General features: G+C 44.0%; 1 gene segment (V, D, J or C); it reads left to right on the plus strand.

Moving 5' to 3' along the window:
* Positions 1-883: 883 nt before the first annotated feature.
* On the plus strand, positions 884-1,487 carry LOC129402595 (T cell receptor beta variable 9-like). The segment is given in 2 exon segments: positions 884-932; positions 1,063-1,487. Coding segments are annotated over 2 exon segments (474 nt in total).
* The last annotated feature ends 17,833 nt before the right edge of the window (positions 1,488-19,320 follow it).

The following is a 19,320-nucleotide window of genomic DNA, read 5'->3' on the forward strand; positions in this document are numbered from 1 at the left end:
GGCATTTGTAATTAAGAGGCTGGGAGAAGCTTTGCAAGACAGGAATCCTGAATGCTCACAGTTGAGAAACGTTATTTTCATGGTCTGAATGCCACTATTTAGTGTCTTTCTATCTAGCATAGGACTCATAATGATGCAACAATAAACCCCATTAACAAAACATTCCTTTAGAAATCTTTGCCTCCAAAGACAATAATAGATTGTGAGATGGTCCAACTGGAAAAGCAGAAAAATGACCCTTGAAAGGGAATAACTTGGGAGTTGGTGGAGAGAGGCTTTGATGAAATGTCGGTGCTTGAATTGAACACATGTTTGAATTGGACAACACGTGTGAATCCAACAAGCTGAATTTCAGGCCACTTGGAGGCAGTATACACCCACAAACTGCAATGGGATTTCCTACCTCCAAGGGAGGAGACTGTCTTGGGCTTAGGAGAAAAACAGATTCAGATGGCAGACTAGGCAGGTGCTTTGGATTCCCCAGAAGATTCTGGAATGTACATGAACTAACCCAGCCTCCGAAGCCCTGGGAGTGTAAATGCACTTGGAACCTCAGTCAATAGCAGAGAAGCTGGACCAGAAATGGAAGGGAAAATAGCCGCAGCGGCTGGAATGAGAAACTGGGGTCAGACAAAGCAGGTCTGAGAATAAGGTGCATGGACTGAAAGGCACCCATGTTACTTTGAAGGATGTCACAGTAAGAAATGACACCTAGAATCTCCTGACAGGCCAGTGGTGCCCTGAACCAGTGCCCAGCCAGCAGCAAAGGCACATCACATAGTGACGTCACACAGTGAGATCACAGCAGAGGCTCCTATCAGCACCAGGAGGACAGAGCTTGGAGCCTGCCCTGCCCTAGGGCTGTCTGGGCCCCGAGGCTGCCATGGGCTCCAGGCTCCTCTGCTGGGTGGCCCTTGGTCTCCTGGGAGCAGGTGAGTCCTGGGCACAGGGTGGGCCTGGGCTGTGCTTTGCCAGGCCTGGGAACCCCCTGCCCACTATGAGGGCTGCAGCAGGAGGCGGCCCTGGGTCTGCCCTCAGCCCTTTCTCTCTGCTCCCCAACAGGCCCTGCAGATGCTGAGGTCACTCAGAGCCCCAGACACCTGGTCACAGCAAGGGGTCAGCCAGTGACCCTGAGATGCAGCTATGAATCCGGGCATGATAATGTGTACTGGTACCAACAGGCCCTGGGCCAGGGCCCCCAGTTCCTCGTTCAGTATTACAGTGGGAAAGAGTATAGAAAAGGCAGCATCCCTGAGCGCTTCTCAGTGCAACAGTTCAGTAAGGACTCCCGCTCTGAGCTGAACATAAGCTCCGTGGAAGGGGCCGACTCTGCCCTGTACCTCTGTGCCAGCAGCCTCACAGCCCTGCCTGCTCGGCTGCCTCCTGCACAAAAACAGCCCAGGAAGTGGCAGCGAGGGAGGCTGCCAGCCAGCAGGGCGCAGACCATAAGGACATTCCCTTTAGACGGTATCTGGGGATGGGTTTAATGCCCCAGAGTCTAGCAGGAAAAGTGTTTTACCAGTTTATATTCATGAGGGGAAGTAACTTTCCCAGGTTCTTGTTTCAGAACTGGAAGAACATGGAATCAAACCCTTTTGCCATTCCTCATTAGTTATGTTCGCCTCACCTCCTCCTTTTGACAGTTCCCTAACTTGGCTTCCTTTTTACAGTTCTACATTAGCACAACTGGGAGCATCTGAATCTTAAGTGATTAACTGTAGGATAACATAGCCTCAGATAGTTTAGGTTTATTGGGTTACTCCCATTACGGTGCTCCCATTCCTCTGTGTTTATTTGTAGCTTCTTTCTTAGTGTTCTGTTGATTTGTAAATATTGTTTTTCTCTTCTCCTTGAGTCCTTTGCATAGTTTATTCAGAGCCTTGTTCTTTTTGTATGGACACAGGAAGACTTAGCAAATGCTTTGCTTTTGTAACCTGGGAGTCATTTGACTCTACATGATATTTTCCTCCTGGGGATCTGTTCTCTCGACCTAAGCCTCAGCTGCCCTTACTTCCTAGCACCTCCAAAAGCAGGGTCCCGACGAGGGATGAGAGGGACCCAGGGCAAGTGGTGAGTTGTGTGCTACCCTGGCATCGAGATGGACCTAGTCAAAGTGCCTAATGCTTAACTATAAGTTAAGAGCTTGGTCATGGACAAATGTTGTCATGATCCAACCAGTGATAATTAGATCCGGACCCTGCTAGGGTGAGGAATGATTAATCTGGCCTGAGTGCTGTGGTCTGAGTCTGTGGCAAGATGTTGCCAGGAGAGCTGCCTTGCAAGCCTCAATGTATCTCTTGCTATGTCTATCCAAAAATAACTAGTATTAAGATGTTAATAAGTGTTTGGACTAAGGAAAGGAGAAAAACACCTTAAGAGTCAGCAAGGGCTTTGGAGTGCCTGCCCTCAGGAAGGGCTTTCTTATGTTGATTTTGCTACCTGGCTGTGTGTAGCCTAGAGACCAAGGTGGGAGAGACAATTAGGGGGAGAGACTAGAGAATCCAGAGAGAGCTGCAGTAGATCCAGAGAGAGGACAGAACGAGGAGAAGTGCGGGAGATGGAAAAGATGGAAGATTGAATAAACGGTAACTAATCAGCAACCAGCTTGGTCCTCATTCTTCCTTTGCCTGTCCGTGGCCAACGGCTGTCCCGATCCAGCCCATACACAGAGGTTCCAGAGCACCAAACTCGGGCGGTGAGACAGAGCCGCCCGGAGAGCCCGTGAGTGCATACGCCCCAGCGTGTGCTTTAGTTTTTTACAATTAACTACAATCTCTTCCCTGACAACCACAAGGAGAATACAACACAAGGTAAAGAAGATTCACTGATGTTTAACAGCAAAAGAAGCAACAATAAAATCCAAGATCAGTCCCCAGGTCTCATGGACAGAGACCCTGTGAGCTCCATCCACGGGATCAGGGGCAGGTGGATTCCAGATGTGCTTTGCCAGGTACACAGCAATGTGAATGGAATTTCCATCCGAATGGAAAGAACTCCCTTCTGCACATCAGACAATGATCACGAGAAGATACGACATCAGAGACTGCATTTTAGTCCCTACCGTCTGTTCAGTACAAATTTTTGAGGAACCTTTTTTTTGGTTCCAAGTATTGCATTATATGAAATAGACAGTGAAAATCCACATATTTCCTGACCTGGAGAGTTTTATGGTCTACTATAGCAGTGTATAATTATTCCCCTCTTGAACCCCATGGTTCTCTGGACACTACTTCCCACATATATACAGGTCAACTAATGAGCTGTCAAATAGCTCCAGGAAAATAGTTGCAGAAGATCAAAATAGTTTTTTTATGTCTGGTTTGTCCCTCACCTATCTGTTCTCCTGTCTCACTAGATCATCTACTTGTACTACAGTTTGCAGGTGACCCTTTCACTGATTTGACATGAAACAAATCAAAATGAGTCCAAAAGTGTTGGTCATCAACCGTGAAGTATGGCTGTCAGACATCCACAGCAGGTGGAGGGAGCGTTACAATGGGGTCCACAAAGCAAATCAGAAAATATTGCAGAGTGTGGGCAGGGGTTTGGCGAAAGGATTGGAGACCCATAAGGCAGCTCACTTTTTCTCAGTGTGTAAGACATGCAATCATAATTTAATCCAGTGAATTTTGAAAGTTAAACCACATGGCAGTATTATAAGCAATTCAAAAACTGTCTCAACTTAAGCCTGAAAGCTTTGTAACTTTCCACATGGTGATTCAATAAAAAAATAAAAAAGTAGAAAACTGTCTCAAAAGAGAAACAACTAGGAAATATGTCAGTTTTACTCTTGGGCCCGAGAGAGAGTACTGGGTGGAAGGTTCTTTCCTTTCATGCAATGACGCCACATACTATCAATCTCCAAAACCACTTATGATACCCAAGTTCTACCTCATAGGGATGGTGATCACAGAATAAAAAATAAACCCAAATCAAACCCCACAAATAAAATAAAATAGCACTCTTCATTTTAAGAACTACTCTTGGACATTATTTTTATTTACCCTGTGTGAGAAGGGGCATGGTTTGGGGCAGAAAGCAAAAGAAAACAAACACCTCAGAAAAACCTCTGAAGAGTATGGTCATATCAGGACTGAACACACATCCTCCTTCTTCCCTGCCCTGCCCTGAGCATGGGATCTGAGGATGTGATGACATCTTAGATACATCACTGTGTTAGTTCTGTTACACCCAAGTGAACATGCCAGATTTCCCAAATAAATTTTTTCGTGATAGATTTATAGATGATCCACACAGTGACCCGATGATAAACCAAAATCCATTCATCAGAGATGAGCTGTCACATATCTGTCTTGTGGCATTGTGGGGACAATGTGGTAAAGAGGTTCACCTATGCATGGGCTTGACCCTCTAGCTGGAAAGTGTCGACTGTGCAGTGGCCTAAAGTATGAGATCATTGAAAGATGGTTTCCCAGGATATTCCTTTATGCATTATGTGTTTTCCTAGTAAGAAACTTCCAGCTACTCTGCTTCCCAAATGAGCTGAGCATCCAGCATCTTCCAAGTTCCCCCACATGTAAACACAAAACAAATATTCAGCTGTTCAGGAGGTGTAAACAGGATGATGTATTTGCTAATTTACTAAAACAGGAAGATACAACTTTAAATAAAGCGCACTTGATTCTCAGATTTCAGGATTGAGGTGTCACCTGGGTCATTTTGTTTTTATAGTCCTTGTGGTTTGGTTTTGTAGGGGCCACAGGGTTCTGGGAGATGTGGGGTCAGTAAATCAGTCAAATTGCTCAACTGCCACCAGGTCCACAGCAGACAGATGTGGAGGGCCATGCATAGCATCTAACATAAGCCAAGAAGGTTCTCTTCCTAATCCACTATCACTTGATTCATTCATTAGCCTAATTAATTTTGCTACCTAGTTCTTCTAAATAAACTGATGGAAGAACAATCTTTGATTCAAGGACGTTGAGAGGCAGAAGTTTCCATCGTTTCAGGTCTCAGGTGCCTCGTTCAGGATTCAGACTAGATGACAGTTGATACTCCATGTCCAGTGAGCTTAAAAGAAGAGATTCCTTGTCAGGTAGTCAAGGGAACATCTCTGTAAGCCTGTGTTCGGCAGAACCAGAGAATCTTCTTGATAATCAAGCATGTTCTTAAATGCGAATCAGTGTTAGGTAGAGGAATATAATTTTCACAGCTAAAGCATTTCTTCAGAATTTTGCCACAGGCACAGTGATAGGAAAGGGGTTGGCTACAGTTTTAGGAATGTATACACTGACGTTTCTGGGGATGAGTGTCAGTCTATGTATGGCTACCTTGTGGATAGTTCATATCATTACTAATTTCTGGAGTTTATAAATATGAGAGTAAATGGGTAAAATATACAAACACTTATACAAAGGGAACTGACTGAATTTGGTTGATAATTGAGTTCAAGTGATGGGAGTGTGTAAATCTGATTTTTCAGGCTTGGCTCTGGATGAACATGCCAAATGTCCATCCCCTTGATATTTATAGGTGGCCCGAAGGTTTCTAGAGTGTCTCACCCATCTTAGTTTAGTAATAACTCATCAGTGGAATACTGGTTTGGACAATTCTTTCCCTCCACTGTCTAAAGCTAGATTTGAAAATCAATCACACATCATTTTTACGACATTCCCAGAGCTGAAGGACATACATGACCACATTCAGGAGGTCCAAAGGGTATCAGGTAGAAGAAATCCAAATAAACATACCCCAAGACATCCTGATCAAAATGATGAAAACCTTAGTGAGAGACAAATTCTGAAAGCAACAAGATCAAAGAAAGAAATTGCCTATAAAAGAGCATCCGTAAGATTCACAGCCAACTTATTTGATGAAACCCTCACACACTGAAAACAGTGGTGGGATATAGTGAGAAAAACTCAACGAAGTAAATGCCTCACCAAAAATACTTTAGCCACCTAGACTCTCAATCATGGCAGAAGGAAAAACACACAGTTTCGCAGACAAACAACAGCTCGAGAACTTCATAGATAGATTCAAAACCATGATTAAAAAAAACAACTAAATGGACTACTTTAAGACAAGAAAAACCCCTCAAATACACCAAATTTCAGCAGAAATATGGAACAAAACCCCATAACAATAAACTCTCAATGTCAATGGGCTAAACACACCAATTAAAAGACACAGAGTGGTAGAAAGGATCAGAAAATTGAATCCAACATTCTGATGCCTGCAAGAAACACATGTCAACAGTCAGAGGAAACACAGACTCAAAGTCTAAGGCTGTAAAACAATCCTACAGGCAAACAGCTCCCATAAAAAAGCTGGGGTGGTCATTCTGGTGTCAAGCCACATTGATTTCAGACTGAAGAAGTTCACAAGAGAAAGTGAAGGTCATTTCTTATTGATCAAGGGATCTGTACAGCAGTAAGAACTTACCCTACTAAACGTATATGCATCTAAGGAGGGACCAGCAAACTACTTAAAACAACCACTCATAGACTTGAAGAAAGACATCGATAGCAACACAATACTAATGCGAGATTTCAACACTGATTTATGACCTCTCAATAGATCAACCAAACTCAAGCTTAGCAAGGATATACTTTATTTGAGGGAAGAAATGGAAGAAAGGGACTTAGTAGATATAGAGAGGACACTTCATCCTCAAAAAACTGAATACATGTTCTTCTCAAGTGTGCATGGGACTTTCTCCAAGATAGATCACATGCAAAACCACAAAACATACCTCCGTAAAATTAAGAACATAGAGATTGTATCAACGATTTTCTCAGACCATGGTGTGCTGAAAATAGAAGTAAATAACACAATACAAACAGAAAGTCAAATCAAACACCTGGAAATTAAAGAGCTCACTATTGAAAAACAAGTGGCTTAGAAAGGAAATCAAAGAGGAAATTAAAAAATTCCTGGAAATGAACGAAAACGAGGACACGAGTTACCAAAACTAATGGGACATGGCAAAAGCCATGTTAAGAGGAAAGTTTATAGCTCTACAAACATTCCTCAGGAAGAAAGAGCGAACTCACATAAGTAACCTAACCTCACAGCTTAAGAGCTTGGAGAATGACCAACAAAAGGAGCCCAATCTGAACAGGAGGAAGGAAATAATTAAACTCAGAACAGAAATTAATGAGATGGAAACCCAAAATACAATCTAGAAGATCAATGAAACCAAGAGCTGGTTCTTTGAGAAAATAAACAAGACCAATAAACCTCTAGCCAGACTCACAAAGAAAAAGAGAGAGAAAACCCTAAAAAAACGAATCAGAAATGAAAATGGGGACATCACAACAGAAACTCAGAAATTCAAAGGATCCTCAGGGATTACTTTGAGAAGCTTTATGCCATGAAGCAAGAAAACCTTGAGGAAATGGGTAAATTCCTAGACTCCTATAGCCTCCCAAGGCTGAACCAAGAATACCTGGAATACCTGAACAGACCTATCACCATCAAGGAAATTGAAACGGTAATAAAAAAAAAAATCTCCCCAAGCACAAACTCCTGTCCCAGATGGATTCACTAGTGAATTCTTCCAAACCTTTAAAGAGGACTTACTTCAAATCCCCTTTAAGCTTTTCCAGGAAATTGAAGTATCAGAAACACTTCCAGTTTCTATGAAGCAAATAACACCCTGATACCAAAAGCAGACAGAGATACCACAAAGAAAGACAATTACAAAACAGATGACTGGTTAAAGAAGCTTTGGTACATCTACACAATGGAATACCATGCAGCTGTTAGAAAAGATGAACTAATGAAATTTGCCTAAAAGTGGATCAACATGGAGAGTGTCATGTTGAGTGAAATGAGTCAAAAAGAAAGAGACAGACATAGAAAGATCGCACTCATATGTGGAATACAAAGTAGCAGAATGAGACACTAACACCCAAGATTAGTAGAGTTTAGAACCAGGAGGTCTGCCACACAGCTTGGAAACTGGCCTCACATGCTGGGGGAAAAGGCAGCAGAGACAGAGAAGGGAACACCTAGTAGAGAATGTTGGGAGGACCCACTCGGGTTGAAAGCCACGTACCAAAAGTGGACTATATACCAAACATGATGGCCACTCAATACCTCTATTGCAAACTACAACACCCAACAGGAGATAGAACAAAAGGGAATGCCCTACCACAGAGGCAATGTGGGGTGGTGGGGGTTGGGGTGGATGTGGTGGGAGGGATACTGGGAACATTGGTGGAGGACAATGGGCACTGGTGCAGGTATGTAAACCAAATACAAACATGAAAGTTCATAAATTTGTAACTGTACCTCATGGTGATTTACTAATAAAAATTTTTTAAAAAAGGAAAGAGAATTACACGTCAACATCCCTGATCCTCAACAAAATATTAGCAAATAGAATCCAACGACTCATCAAAAAGTTTATACACCATGACCAAGTAAGATTCATCCCAGGGATGCAAGAATGGTTTAACATTCATAAGTCAATCAACATAAGTTATCATGTCAATAAAAGAGATAATAAAAACCATATGTTTATATCAATATATGCAGAGAAAGCATTTGACAAGATCCAGCACCCGTTTATGATGAAAACTCTCAGCAAAATGGGCATCAAAGGAACTTTCCTCAATATAGTCAAAGCCATCTATGACAAGGCAAGTATCATTCTCAGTGGGGAAAATCTAAAAGCCTTCTCTCTAAGATAGGGCACAAGACAAGGTTGCCCACTTTAGCCACTTCTATTCAATTTAGTACTGGAAATACTGGCCATAGCACTTAGACAAAAAAAAGATATCAAGGGCGTACAGATAGGAAAGGAAGAGGTCAAGCTATCACTACTTGCAGATGATATGATACTATACTTAGAAAACCCTAAAGACTCTACAGAAAAGCTCCTAGAAACAATAGGTCAATATAGTAAAGTGTCAGGCTACAAAATCAACACCCAAAATTCCATAGCTTTCTTATATACAAATAACGAAAGAGAAGAAAGAGACATTAAAAATAAACAATTTCATTCATAATAGTACCTCAGAAAATCAAATACATTGGAATCACCTTTACCAAAAAGATGAAGGACCTATACAAAGAAAATTACAAGACAATACTTCAAGAAATAAAGGAGGACACTAGGAAATGGAGACACATCCCCTGTTCATGGATAGGGAGAATTAACATCAAAATGGCAACACTGCCCAAAGTCCTATACAAATTTAATGTGGTCCCTATCAGGATACCCATCACATTTTTCAAAGAACTATATAAAACACTCCTGAAATTCATATGGAACGATAAACCCCCACGAATAGTTATAGCAATCCTTGGGAAAAAGAAGATGGGTTGCAACACCTTCCCCAACTTCAAACTGTACTACAAAGCAGTAGTAATTCAAACAACATGTTATTGTACAAGAAACAGACCCACAGACCAATGGAACAGAGTTCAATATTCGGCCACAGACTCCCAAATGTATGACCACTTAATCTTTAACAACGGAGCAAGAAATGTGAAATGGAACAAGAAAAGCCTCTTCAACAAATGGTTCTGGGAAAACTGGATAGCTACCTGCAAACAAATAAACTTTGACCTCTGTCTAATGCCAGGCACAAAAGTTAGATTAAAGTGGATTAAAGAACTCAATATTAGACATGAATCCACAAGGCACATGGAGGAAAATGTAGGCAGAACCCTCTATGACATTGAAGCTAAAAGCATCTTTAAGGATGAAACACCGGGGCTGTAGCAATAGCACAGCGGGCAGGGCCTTGCACGCGGCCAACCGGGGTTTGATTCCCAGCATCCCATATGGTCCCCTGAGCACCACCAGGGGTAATTCCTGAGTGTAGAGCCAGGAGTGACCCCTGTGCATCATCGGGTGTGACCCAAAAAGCTAATTATAATAATAATAATAATGATAATAAACAAAAGATGAAACACCACTTACCAAGACAATGGAAACAAACATAAACAGATGGGACTACATCAAACTAAGAAGCTTCTGCACTTTGAAATAAACAGTGACCAAGTGACCAAAATACAGAGAGAGCCCACAGAATGGGAAAGAATAGTTACCCAATACCCATCTAATAAGAGATCAATATTCAGGATATACAAGACACTAGTAGAATTGTACAAGAAAAAAATCTCCAACCGCATCAAAAACTGGGGAGGAGAAATCAACAGAAGTTTCCTCAAAAAATGAAATGCAAATGGCCAAAAGGCACATGAAAAAATGCCCCGCATCGCTAGTCATCAGGGATACGCAAACCAAAACAACAATGAGATATCATCTCACACCACAGAGACTGGCAAACATTCAAGAGAACAAAAGCAACCAGTGTTGGCGTGGATGTGGGGGAAAAGGGATGCTCTTTCACTCTTGGTAGAAATGCCAACTAGTCCATCCTTTCAGGAAAACAATATGAACAGTCCTTCAAAAGCTAGAAATTGAGCTTCCATATGACCTCACAATACCACTTCTGGGAATATATGCCAAGGTGCAAAAAAGCACAGTAGTAATGACATCTGTATCTATATGTTCATTGCAACATTGTTCACAACGGCCAAAACCTGGAAACAACCCAAGTACCTGAGAACAGACAACTGGTTAAAGGAACTTTGATACATCTACACAATAGAAAACTATGAAGCTGTGAAGACAGATGAAGTCATGAAATTTGCCCATAAGTGATTAGACATGGAGAGTATCATGCGAAGTGAAATGAGTCAGAAAGAAAGGGACATATATATATATAAGACTGCACTCATTTGTGAAGTATAAAATAACATAAAGGCCAGGAAGATTACTCCATAGCTTGAAGCCTGCCCCATCAGCTGGGGGGAGAAGGCAGCTGGAATGGAGAATAGAGAAGGGATCACTAACAAAATGATGGTTGGGAAAATCAGTGGAGATGGGAAATGTGTGCTGAAAGTAGGTAAAAGACCAAATTTGATAACCTCTCAGTATATGTATTATAAACTTCAATGCCCAAAGGTGGAGAGAGAGTATGGGGAATATTGTCTGACATGGAGGGAGGGGGAAGGTAAGGAATGGGGGGATATACTGGAGATATTGGTGGTGGGGAATGTGCATTGGTGGAGGGATGGGTGTTTGATCATTGTGTGATTGTAACACAAACATGAAATTTATAACTATATCTCAAGGTGATTCAACTAAAAAAGAAGAAACTAAAAAAGAAAATGAATCGCAATTCAACAGGCCATGCTATCAGAAAATGGCTGTCTGGTGGATGTGTTAAGGCTGAGGGAAATTCTGTTTTTGACCAGATGTGTTAAGGGTGAAGGAAATTCTGGTTTTGGCCAGACATTTGTCCATATGGAGGCGCTGTTGGCCCAGTGTTTCCAGTTACCTGAAGGGAAACAGTGGCTCAGGAAATAAGAGACAGCTTGGATGTCACCTCAGTGATTGTGTCCGAAAAGGTGGCACTGGTGACACCACAGCCCAGGGAAGCACAGAGGCACCTGGAGCCTCAGTCTGCACTGGGAGGCCACATTCCAACCACACAGGAAGTAGAGGCAGAGGCTGGGCAGGAGGGGGAGTACTGGGTAACAGGCTGCACAGACAGAGAAGAGCAAGGTGCATGAGGGCATTTGAGGACAGTTCTCCAGAGCTTTACTGAGGCACCTCATAGGCAGGGAATGCCATAAGAGTATCCATACTGAGGCCAGGGGACCCTGGGCCAAAGCACAGCCTGCAGGTAGAGGAGCATCACACAGTGACATCACACAGTGACATCACAGCAGAGGCTCCTATCAGCACCAGGAGGACAGAGCTTGGAGCCTGCCCTGCCCTAGGGCTGTCTGGGCCCTGAGGCTGCCATGGGCTCCAGGCTCCTCTGCTGGGTGGCCCTTGGTCTCCTGGGAGCAGGTGAGTCCTGGGCACAGGGTGGGCCTGGGCTGTGCTTTGCCAGGCCTGGGAACCCCCTGCCCACCCTGAGGGCTGCAGCAGAAGGCCCCCTGGGTCTGCCCTCAGCCCTTTCTCTCTGCTCCCCAACAGGCCCTGCGGATGCTGAGGTCACTCAAAGCCCCAGACACCTGGTCACAGCAAAGGGTCAGCCAGTGACCCTGAGATGCAACTATGAATCTGGGCACCAGTATGTGTACTGGTACCAACAGGCCCTGGGAAAGGGTCCCGACTTCCTCGTTTCTTATTTCGGTGAACAAGAGTATCAAAAAGGCAGCATCCCTGCGCGCTTCTCAGTCCAACAGTTCAGTAAGGACTCTCGCTCTGAGCTGAACATAAGCTCTGTGGACGGGGCCGACTCTGCCCTGTACCTCTGTGCCAGCAGCTTATCACAGCCCTGCCTGCTCAGCTGCTTCCTGCACAAAAACACCCTGGCCAGCCCAGGAAGTGGCAGCGAGGGAGGCTGCCAGGCAGCCGGGCTCAACAGTGCGAAGGGCAGTCTCTCTCACTATAACAGCATATAGTGTTACAATGATTCTCAGGATCATTGAGAAAAAGTGCTGTTTTACTTACATCACTTGTATCACTTGTATCACTAGTCATCCTGTTGATCCTCGCTTTGCTCCAGCGAGCGCCAGTAACATCTTCATTTGTCCCTGTCGCCTGTTAGTGTAGCCCAATGATATCTGCTCGCTCCAGGAACAGGAAGAGCCTCAAATCATTTATTCAGGGTTTTGACGAAGAAATCTGACAATCTCATTAGTGAGCGCCCACGCGGTCTTTTGGCGTCCTGTGGAATCCAGTCCCTAACAGCCCTGGTCCAGCAGTCATCTCTGAATGGCATTACGTGTCCGACCCATCTGATTTTTGACACCTTGGCAAACAAGACAGTGTCCCTGATTCTTGACCATCGACGGAGGTCAGAACTCCAGATTCCTTCTCTTACTCGAGTGAAACATGATACTCCTAGCATAGGTCTTTCCATTCCTCTTTGGGATACCCGAATAGCATTCTCATCCTGTTTGCGTAGGGTCCAGGTTTCTGAGTTGTCCGTTACTGCAGGAAGAATAGTGGAGTCAAAAAGATGTGCCCAGAGCAGGATGTTCTTTGTCCTCTTAACCACTTCTTCGACGCTCTTGAAGGAGTTCCACGCTGTGCAGTTCTGGCTCCAAGTCGTTTCTCATGTTGAGTTCTCAATCCAGGTACACATAGCTGCTGCATTCCTAGATGTTTTTTCCATTGAGAGCTAATGGAACGTCAGGGACTAGTTCGTTTTTCATAAACATTGTCTTTGTGAGATTCAGCTGGAGTCCAACCTTTCCACACTCGAGGTGGTAGCCAGCCAGCATTTGTGATGCTTGGCTAATGTTTGGTGTTATGAGAACGATGTCATCAGCGAACTGGAGGTGGTGTAGTTCCTGACTGTCTATCTTCACTCCCATTCCTCCCCATTCCAGTCATCGCATGACGTTCTCGAGGGTGGCACTGAAGAGTTTCGGTGAAATGCTATCACCCCGCTGAACCCCTCTCCTTACGTCAATGATCACTTCTTCGCAGAATAGTGAGATCCTGGTGGTAAATTCGTACTACAGCTCGTGGAGGATCTTGATGTACTGAGTTTGAATGCCCTGTTTAGCTAGGGCTTTGATGACCGCTTCAGTCTCAACAGAATCGAAGGCCTTCTTTTAATTGATGAATGTTAGACAGAGCAGCATCTTGAACTCTCGAGAAACTTCGATGAGTTTGGTCGATCATACTGAATCCTTGCAGAGCCTGACAAGCTACCTGTGATGTATTCGATATGCCAACAACAGTAACAACAAGGGGCCTCATTTGCCTGACACCGAAAGAGCCCCAATATGGCAGCATTAAGAAGGATGAGCAAGGAGCGGCTGATAAAATCTCAGGGACAAACTAGACTGCCAAAACGAAGAAAGACTAAAATGACTGTCTGTACTTTCAATGCACATACACTGGTATCAGAAGCATCCATCGAGGACCTGATGGTGCCAGCGCAGAAGATCAAGTACGACATCATTGGTCTGACCGAAATGAGAAGGCATCAATCATATCAAGCCATTTTCAACACTGAAGAAGAACTGCTCCTCAGAACATGCGACAACAGAGGCGTCGGTGGCATCGTTGTCCTTATCAACACAAACTTTGGCATGAACATTGATTCATTCGAATGCCTAACAACCTGAATAGGATGATTATGCTTGAATAAATGTGGCTCACTGCCAGCAGTTTCTATCTTCGTTGTCTACACACCAACATCCAACTACGATGAAGAAATTGAGAAGTTCTACATGGAACTGGAGAAGTTCTATAAAGAAGACCACACCTTTTACAACATCATTGTTGGTGATTTTAATGCGAAGATAGGACTGAGAAGGTCGCCCGAAGAACTCCACATTGGATCCCATGGACTAGAATGGAAGGACGAAGTGAGAGACTGTCTGAGTTCATCATGTCGACCAAGACCATCCATGGTAACTCATAGTTCCAGAAGGCTGAATCTAAACATTGCACATGGGAGTCTCCCAATGGACAGTTCCACAATGAAATTGACCACATCATATTCAATCAAAGGTTTTACCTGACTGATGTCGCTCTTGTCCCAAAATTCCAGATGGTATCAAACCACCGACTCCTTCGTGCAAAATTCTACTTCACTGAGTGGGGAGAAAGGTCTGCAAAGTTTAAGTTTAAGAAGAGAACTCCCAGAATGACCACCAACTGGGAGCTCTTTGGCACTATTGCAGCAACGTGGGAAGATGCTATTGTTGATAACATCAATGATGAGTATCATCGACTGGTTCAGCACCTTCACGATTGTGCGAAAAATGCCGAGAGTGGGAAAGCCACAACAGACACCTGTCTTCGGAAACTCTGGAGCTCATTCACCAATGTGGCATGGCTTAAGCCTCAGGCAACCCCGAGATAATGTCCGAGCTCACAAAGCTGTGCAGAGAAGCGATAAAGGAAGACCTCAAAGAGAGAAGAGCAGCAGTGTTGGCAATGCTGCAGAAGCCAGAAAAAGTATTCGCAATGCTTGCCTGTCCTTTGCCAACTACAAGACCAAGATGACAGCCCTCCGACATCCTGATGGATCTACCACATCTTCCAGAAGGGCAATGGAGAAGATTATTCAAGACTTCTACTTGTATTTCTTAGACAACCTCGTCCACCTGCCCACATATCAAATTCCACAGGATGGATATGTCATTCCAAATGTCCTGCCTTTGAAATCCGACACACCATTTCGTCGGCAAAGACATGTACAGCACCTGGTCCGGACAAGGTCAGACCCAAACACCTGAAGAATCTGCCACCAGTACTCCTCAATACACTGGCTCAGATCTTCACACGCTACCTATCTGAATGTAAGCTACTGTTTCAATGGAAAACCAGCAGGACCGTTCTATTGTACAAGAAGGGAGACATCCACGACATCGGCAACTATCTCCCAATCTGCCTGTTATCCATCGTCTACAAGTTGTTCACTAGAGTCATCCTGAATAGAATAGGCAAAGCACTAGATGAAGGACAACCATGCAAGCAAGGCTTTACGTGCATGAAGGAAAGTAACTTTCTTGGGATCGCAGTGTGTCAACACCAGAACGAATCTGAGGAACCAACAGCAGACTATTGAATGAAGTATGGTACATTTTCACCTCCGATACTTTATGCAAAGAAATATATTATTTTTTATTATTATAATTTTATTGAATCACCATGAGATACACACTTACAAGGCTGTTCACTATTGGGATTCAGTCATACAATGTTCAAACAGTCTCCTCTCCACCTGTGTTATATATTTCCCACCACCAGTGTTCCTAGTTTCCCTCCCCCCACCAAACACCCTACCTGCCCCCAGCCTGTCTCTATTTCAGGCACTTTCATTCTTTCTTTTTTTAATTTATTTATTTTTAATTAGTGAATCACCGTGAGGGTACAGTTACAGATTTAGACATTTTTGTGCTCTTGTTTCCCCCATACAAAGATTGAGGACCCATCCCTTCACCAGTGCCCATTCTCCACCACCGGTAAACCCAGCATCCCTCGTACCCTCCCCAATCCCATCTCCCCCCACCCCACCCTGCCACTGTGGCAGGGCATTTCCTTTTGTTCTCTCTCTCTAATTAGGTATTGTGGTTCACAATAGAGGTGTTGAGTGGCCACTGTGTTCAGTCTCTAGTCTACATTCAGCCCGCATCATCCTTCCCCCGCATGGCCTCCGACCGCATTGTACTTGATGATCCCTTCTCTGAGTTGCCCTCTCCCCAGAATGTGAGGTCAGCTTCCAAGCCATGGAGTCAACCTCCTGGTACTTATTTCTACTATTCTTCTATTCTTGGGTATTAGTCTCCTACTCTGTTATTCTATATTCCACAGATGAGTGCAATCTTTCTATGTCTGTCTTTCTCTTTCTGACTCATTTCACTTAGCATGATACTTTCCATGCCGATCCACTTATATGCAAAATTTAAGAAATGTATTATTTTTGAGCTTCTTTGAATCTCATTATATGATTAGTGCAGTCTGTTATTTTACAAGGCATGCACGTCTCCCACTACATGTGAAGAAAGTGTTTTCCAATAAACCTGGAGCTCCCTCTTTGCCAGTGCTCATCCTGGGTCTGTAATTCACCTGCTCCTCGGTCCTCTCCTCAGAGGCTTGATTTGAAAAAGAAAACTCTGCCCTCAAGTGCTGCTGGGCAGATCTTGCATTCTGAATAAAACTGCATAGCAAATAGATGGATGGGAAGACGATATAACAAATGAAGCAAGTTCCATAGAGATCTCATACAGAGTCACATGGTCACAGAAGTCATGGCGGGCACTGGGAATCCATAAAACTTCTTAGTACTGCTCGGAATCACAGACATATTCATGTGAGTAAGGCCATTGAGTTGTTGAAAGTTTACCTTATGAATAAAATGTAAGTTACAAAATGGTCTGCAGAGGAAACAACTAATAAGACATGTGATTTAGGCACGTGTGCTGCTTTCATTCTAAGCAGCACACTTGTGCATTTGCTATGTGGGAAGGGGCATGGCCTCAGACTGGGTGTTTCGGGGTTAGGCAAAAGGTGAGACTTCAGAATGAGTCTATGAGAGCCTGTCCTGCTGTGTCACACACACAGCAAACCCTCCCTCCCTGCCCCTGCCATGAGCGCCCCCTTCCTGTCCTGTGTGACCCTCTGGCTGCTGCAGGCAGGTGAGTCCCTTCATGGTCACATTGTCCCCATCCCATGCTCAGCCTTCAGCTGTGTCCGCAGCATCCACCTCCTCTGTCCACAGGTCTGGGCCAGGCTGGTGTCACTCAGACCCCCACATTCCAGCTCCTGAAGACAGGACAGAGTGTGACACTGATGTGTGCCCAGGATATGAATCATGACAACATGTACTGGTACCGACAAGACGAGGGACAAGGGCTGAAGCTGGTCTATTACTCAGTCGGAGCTAATGTCGTGCAGAAAGGAGAAGTGGCAGATGGATACAGCATCTCTAGAGAGGAAACTGCGAGCTTCCCCCTCACGCTGGAGTCGGCTGTGGCCTCCCAGACATCTGTGTACTGGTGCGCCAGCAGTGTGTCCACAGCGCTGCAGGGCTGCCTCCTCTCTGCACACAAACACAGGGCGCCCTGCCCCCACGGGCCCCAGAGCCTTTGCAGATTCTCAGCGTCATCAGCCTGGAGCCCTGCATTTTCAGCCATGCACTGTGAACTAATGTGTGCTGCGATCCTGCCGGGAAGTCTTAGCCATAACCAGACCCAGCCAAAACCTGGGTTGAAGAGTAAACCAAGTCCAAGCTGATTAAGCCCTACTTAGCAACTTGCCTTCTGCTCATGTCTGATAAGATCGCCTGCAGTCGACTGCTGGGGGTCCCAGAATTTTTGTAAGTTGGAAGTTTCTAGTTTGGATATTTGTGTGAATAAATAGGTTTTAAGTTCAAGGGAGGAAAAAAGTAGTTCATCTATTCAATAGACAATATTCCTGGCAATCAATCTTTATGAGTGCCCATTCATAAATGATGTGGTGAAAGAATGATCCATAATGAATGGATGAGCAAGCCAGTTCAAGAAATTACCTGATTTCAGATTCTTCTTGACAAGAGCCAGGTACCAGTTGAAAGAAATCAGTGCCTGCCATAATAACTGGACTTATGTTGCTCTAGACAATGAACAGAAAATCTCTAAGACAGGTTCCAGGTGCTTCCCATGGAGTCCTTTGTGGAGAGGGGATATGTTCATCCAGGTGTCTGTTTATTCATATGACTTCTTCTGCACTGTCAACCTACTTAGAATAGAGTGACACTTCCAGAATTTTCCCCTCAATATTCTGTTTTCTTGAAGTGAGTTGTCGTATAAAATACCATTTGTCTAATTTCTATCAATATCTTCTTCCAAAAATACCTGACCCATTTATAGATTTCTGGGAAGATGAATTTCCAAGATGAAAACCATCAACAGCCAAGAGAGAGACTGAGGAGCTATAGTGAAGTCCTCCCAGAGACATAGTTCTCACCTCTGGGACAGGACAGGGTGCCAAGATGGGTCATAAGTGAACAGAGAGTGCCTAGCCTCCCAGGGGACCTTGAAAAAATATAACAAAAGTTCATGACATCTGCTGATGGGGTCGCGCAAAATGCTGTGAGGGAACCCTATGTGAGTACATAGTCCAAAACTGGCTAAATCTGATGCTCGCCAACATTCAGAAAGTTGAGCTTTTCCAGAGCGAAAGATCAAGTGTACCCCCTGATCTACTAACAAGTCTAATTCTGTCTCTGTGCTTCACAGTGTCTGACAGCTAACATCTAGGAATAAGGGTGACTCTTCTTTCTGTATTCCAAATTCCATACAAATACCCCCTTGAACCTCTGTAACCCAGACACATAAAGGAAAGAGAGTATGTTTTAAATGCAGTCTTCTGGGGCTGGAGCTATAGTACAGCAGGTAGGGCATTTGCCTTGCATGCAGCTAACCCAGGTTCAATTCCCTGCATCCCAAATGGTCCCCTGAGCACCACCAGGAATGATTCTTGAGTGCATGAGCAGGAATAACCCCTATGCATCACCAGATATGATTCTAAAAGCAAAAATTAAAAACTAAAAAATTAAATAAGTACAGTCTTATATTTTATCAGAACTGGCTGACATGCCTGGTACCAGATGGATTGACCCAACCCAACATAGCAGCTCACACCTGTTCAGTGTTTGGTGTCCACACTTTTGTCCTGGGAGCCTATGCTTGTCAACGCATTTTCCCAGAAAGTTTCTGGTCTAGATTTTCTCTGACCTGAATCTGAACTTGTTCTTGCAACTGAAACAGTTTTTTTCTGATTACATGGGACTCCTCAGTTTCACAACTTCATATCATATGTGGCCCCTGACATGATATAGTTGAGGATATAGTTGCACTGACTCATACATCATG

This window comes from Sorex araneus, chromosome 1 (assembly GCF_027595985.1).
Source record: "Sorex araneus isolate mSorAra2 chromosome 1, mSorAra2.pri, whole genome shotgun sequence".
Classification (NCBI taxonomy): domain Eukaryota; kingdom Metazoa; phylum Chordata; class Mammalia; order Eulipotyphla; family Soricidae; genus Sorex; species Sorex araneus.